The sequence below is a fragment of the Austrofundulus limnaeus genome, unplaced genomic scaffold (assembly GCF_001266775.1).
Source record: "Austrofundulus limnaeus strain Quisiro unplaced genomic scaffold, Austrofundulus_limnaeus-1.0 Scaffold202, whole genome shotgun sequence".
In the NCBI taxonomy this organism is placed as follows: domain Eukaryota; kingdom Metazoa; phylum Chordata; class Actinopteri; order Cyprinodontiformes; family Rivulidae; genus Austrofundulus; species Austrofundulus limnaeus.
The window spans coordinates 827159-832222 of record NW_013952604.1 but is presented as its reverse complement, the minus strand read 5'-3'; the positions used below and the strand labels follow the sequence as shown (position 1 = coordinate 832222).

The 5064-nt window shown below is 40.9% G+C and overlaps 1 protein-coding gene across 2 annotated transcripts in view; it reads right to left on the bottom strand.

Moving 5' to 3' along the window:
- Nucleotides 1-1032: 1032 nt before the first annotated feature.
- Nucleotides 1033-5064, bottom strand: part of cdc16 (cell division cycle 16 homolog (S. cerevisiae)) — a 19770-nt gene continuing 15738 nt past the window's right edge. For both annotated transcript variants that reach the window (XM_014018806.1, XM_014018807.1), the window contains exons 16-18: nt 4605-4740; nt 4158-4248; nt 1033-1755 (exon numbers count right to left, since the gene is read on the bottom strand). In XM_014018806.1, the coding sequence (XP_013874260.1) occupies nt 1499-1755; nt 4158-4248; nt 4605-4740 (484 nt within the window). In that variant the 3' untranslated portion in view covers nt 1033-1498. The remainder of the gene's footprint in view (nt 1756-4157; nt 4249-4604; nt 4741-5064) is intronic.

Here is a 5064-nt window from a genome sequence, read left to right as displayed (position 1 = left end):
CTTTTCTATAGACCCAATACAAAGAAAACAGGTAAACTAAGTAAAGCATTACAATATATTTTAGCTCCAAAAATCTTGAATTGTTTTACTAAAGTAAATGACTGAATAAATGGGCAAAAACATACACCCACACCCTACCCCAATGGTAGATCTAAAAAAAAAAAAGTTTAAAAACCTATTTGTATGTCATTAAGAATAATAATCTATTCCCCAAATATCGGTGTAGACTCACAATCATCCAGGACATGGCAAACCCAATTTATAATCCTCAAGCAAAACAACTTTGATGGCAGTAACAGCAGCAAGTCATTTTTGTACTTGTTTACTGGTTTACAGAGCTCAGTCAGGATTCTGGCCTGCCGTTTGGCAGCATAGAGCTTCAGCTACTTTATTTTAGGAAGTGGCTAGGCAAGTTCTTAAAGTGCTTCGACTCATGCTGGAGGTTCCACTCAACATTTTCATTATTCTGTCTGAAGAAGATTCTAGTTTGACGTTACAAAGCACGTTACCATCTACTGAGTTTTCAATTTAATTGTCCAGAAAATCTGAACCACTGCATAGTGTTCCCATGCCACGCTTGACTGTGGGAATGGTGTTCTTCGGTCATATCGAACATCTTTCTTTACCAGTTATGGTAAGTCCATCTGATGTCAAGGACCCCAGTTTTGGTCTCATGAAACCTCAAGCGTTTCCTCCCAAGCTTCTCTGACTTATTAGAGCTCACTGTTAAACTTAGGACTGGACAAGTCATTTTATGCAAGAATTCAGTTGGTCTCCTTGATGCCTGTGATCCCAACTAACTTCAGGTCATTAACAAGCCAATCCTGTAAAGTTGTGAGCTGATCCCTGACCTTTCTCATGACTACCCTCACCTGATGAGGCAAGATGGAGGTAATTTTATACACCCTAACCCTAACACAAGATTTGTTGTGTGTGCCACTAAACATAGATACAAACAAAATGAACACACCAAAAACATTTGGCATTTTTATGATAAAATGTGTGATTTCTTGTAGGAATAACCAAAACGTCCGTTGGCCAATGTTTATTAGAATTAGCTGGCTGTTTATTCAGAGTGAAAATCCACAGGTTAAGCAGCAGGAAAGGTCCTGCCTCAGACAGTAACAAGTGACGTCATCTTTAACTTGTGATTTGAGGCTGTGTTTGTTCTTGTCAATCAGGAGTCAAAGGCCCAGAGATTCCCAGTGTAATACATTTACAACTCTTCAACAAGGCATGTGTTAAATATTCCCCCTTTAAAGTGCATTCTGCATAGTTATTACGGTATACGTAAGTTATGAGTATGAATTCACAAACCTCTCTTCAAAACCTTTTCCAACTGAATGTTCAGTTTTGAAGTTTAATGACAACTATATAGTGCACAAAAGAGGGAATCCACACCAGTTAAAACCTGTGGGTTGAGATGGTTCTTGGGCTTGGATGTGTGTATCATTGACAACCTGTTACTACAACAGTTCCACCTCCTGACAAGATGAGATCACGTGCTGGTGTCTGATAGGGTGTCCAACATCATTTCGCTCTCGTACATGTCACTACACTCCAGGGTTAATGAGAGCCGGAGGGGCGTCTCCAGCATCATCTTGTCCTGATTGGACACTGGAGTTTCCAGTGGCGTCACGCTCGTCTCTTCCAGCCTCGACTCAGCTAGAAGTTCACTAGACTCTGACGTGTTTAACATCTTCATCAGTGCTGGAGTGTTCAAGCTGCCTCGCACCTTGTCAGTGATGTCCGTGCCTTAGAGAAAATGCAGAAGAACAGATTTCCTTGAACATAAAGACCATAAAGTATAAATACAGAAAAATGGTTATTGCATTCTTGCTGCAGGTGTTGTGACTCCGTTTCCCAAGTAAGAATGTTGTTGCAGCCAAACAACTTGTAGCACTAATACCTACATTTGCTAATGCAGGGATAAAATACCCAAACAACACTATGATTTATGTCAAAAACAGGTCAAACCTGCAGTAATTAGGTGTATTAGTATATTAATATTGAAACACCTGACATTCTGTGGCATGTTGAGTAATTGTTTAATGAAAAAAGGGCTTCTTGTGAGCATTTCCTACATACAGGCAGAGATGGGCGCTTTAAATAAAACTGCTGTAGCAGCAGGAGTCACAGAATGAGTTTACCTCGTATTATGTGAAACAGATCAAACAAGTCAAACTACRTCTTTTTAGAGTTTGAAGTAAAAAAAACTGACTCTTAACGTGGTCATTTCAAAGTTGATGCATGCTTTTAGCAAGAAAAGTATTTGTTCAGATGCAGTGCAAGGTCATGAATAAAAAAATAAATCACAGAAAGTTTAAATATGAATAGAGTCCCACTGACTTAAAGGGATCCACGATTAGTTGTAACATTAAACTTTATTTGATAAACATATATTTTAACTGTAAAATACAGACTGTAAAAATACTTTTAGTTTAAAAATGATAAAAACTGAACATCCTACAGTATTTTTACAGTCTTTATTTTACAGTTAAAGTATATGTTTATCAAATAAAGTCTAATGTTAAAAGTGATTGGGGATCCCTTTAAGAAACCTGCAGCTTGTTGGAAGCTGCATGTCAGCAGTAGTCCAACAGTTGTTAATCTTTTGGGAGTCAGTGAGGAGTGACGTGTCTRAACATGTCTGCGCAGAGGGAGGAGAGGTGGGGGTGTCACTGCTCCCTCTCCCTTCTGTTTGTCTTCTGAATGAGCCGAGGTGATCAGAACATACATCATACACACAACCTGGGGCGTCTTCTGTATGATTTCTTTCATATGTGCTTCACCTCACGTGACTCATACTGTCAACAGTTTTTTATACTGTCATCATATTTTGATACTGCAGTATAACAAAATACCTTCACACAACCCAAGCCCAGTATCTATCACACCAACCTCATTAGAACCACCAACACACTAAACAAAAAACATTTCCTTCAAATTTCAAATTATACAAAAGGTGGGTWTATTACAACAGTAAAAACACCAGCATTGGGGGCCTTAGGATCRCATCTCTGCTTTTTGCGGATGATGTGGTCCTGTTGGCTTTATCGGAACGAGATCTGCAGCTCTCGCTGGAGCGGTTCGCGGCCGAGTGCGAAGCGGCCGGGATGAGGCTCAGTGCCTCCAAATCCGAGGCCATGGTCTTGAGCCGGAAAAGGGTAGAGTGCCTTCTCCGGGTCAGGGGAGGGTCGTCCTGCCTCAAGTGGAGGAGTTTAAGTATCTGGGGATCTTGTTCACGAATGGGGGAAGAAGGGAGCGGGAGATCGACAGGCGGATTGGCGCAGCGTCTGCTGTAAAGCGGGCGCTGTACCGGTCCGTCGTGGTGAAGAGAGAGCTGAGTCAGAAAACGAAGCTCTCGATTTACCGGTCGATCTACGTTCCTACCCTCATCTATGGTCATGAGCTTTGGGTCATGACCGAAAGAACGAGGTCCCTGATACAAGCGTCTGAAATGGGTTTCCTCCGCAGGGTGGCTGGGCTCTCCCTTAGAGATAGGGTGAGAAGCTCGGTCATCCAGGAGGGACTCAGAGTAGAGCCGCTGCTCCTCCACGTCGAGAGGAGCCAGTTGAGGTGGCTCGGGCATCTGGTAAGGATGCCTCCTGGACGCCTCCCTGGTGAGGTGTTCCGGGCACGTCCCACCGGGAGGAGGTCCCGAGGAAGACCCAGGACACGCTGGAGGGACTATGTCTCTCGGCTGGCCTGGGAACACCTTGGAGTTCCCCCGGAGGAGCTGGAAGAAGTGGCTGGGGAGAGGGAGGTCTGGGCCTCCYTTCTGAAGCTGCTGCCCCCGCAACCCGACCCCGGATAGGTGGAAGAAAATGGATGGATGGATGGACGTTGTTAAATAGCAAAGTAAGCTACGACCTAAGAGTTACTTAATCTTTATAAAATTCTGCCCCCAACAAGTTTAGATTTTCCAAAAAACCCAATTTAGATCCTAGTTCCTCTACTAAGAAACWAAGTTAGGGTCAATGAGTTGCTTAAACTGAGCTGTTGTCACCTCTAGACACAAGCAAACTCAACTACTATTTCAGCTGAAACATGAAAAGGTTTCATAGCTTTTAAGTCTGTACAAACAATCAACAAAAAGTGATTAAATTAGTAAAAAATTATGTACAATTTCATAATAATTCCAAAATAAAACTAACCTATGTAGGCGTCTGTGTCACCAATGTACATTTCAATGCAATGACCGAGCATCGTCACAGAGAAAGTGTCATCCCTTTTCAGTCCAAGAGCCTGTCACAAAAACAAACAAAACAAAACACATCACACAAYTCAGGTATAAATATATAAAAAAAACAAGAAATAAAAATGTCAAATGAACAACTAAAAGACTAAAACTTGTGAGAATAATTAAAAACATGAAACATGGGATTTTAACAAACTGTTTTGTGTTTTGAGAAATATTGATTTTATTTTTGTATGTTTATTTCTCCAGTCAGAGAATGCAGTTGCTGTGGTTTTATGTGGCTGCTGCTTTTTCTGATAGCAATGAAAAAACATCTCCATGAGCAGTTCAACCAAAATGACAAGCACAGGGCAAAACGTATTAGCTTTGAGGGAAACTGAGAAATAATACKCCATAAACTCACTGTGTGAAAATAGTCAATAGCACTTTCAAAGTCTCCCATGAGGCTGTGCACGTAGCCTATAGCAGAGTAAGTGGAGGCGTGCTGTGGGATCAGCACCAGTGCTTGACGGTGGTACTCCAGAGCCCGCTCGTACTTTCTAGATTTAAAAACGACAAAGAAAATGTTGTTCATTCATGGTCTTTGTTAAATTTAATATGAAAATGGTTGCAGATATGTATCAAAATGCATCATATCAGGAGAGCAGTCATACCTAAATGAAGTATTAATTTCTCTGTTTATTGATAAAATTACAATATAAACAAAATGTCTTTGTAAGCACCATGGTCACTAAATGTTTAAGTACATGATGAGTTGCAGTGTTTGTCTTTTATATATTTTCAAAATACTAAAAATGGAAAACAATTTTCTAAGTGATAAATAGATCAATTTACTTTCACTCAATGGAACAATGAGCCAGCAG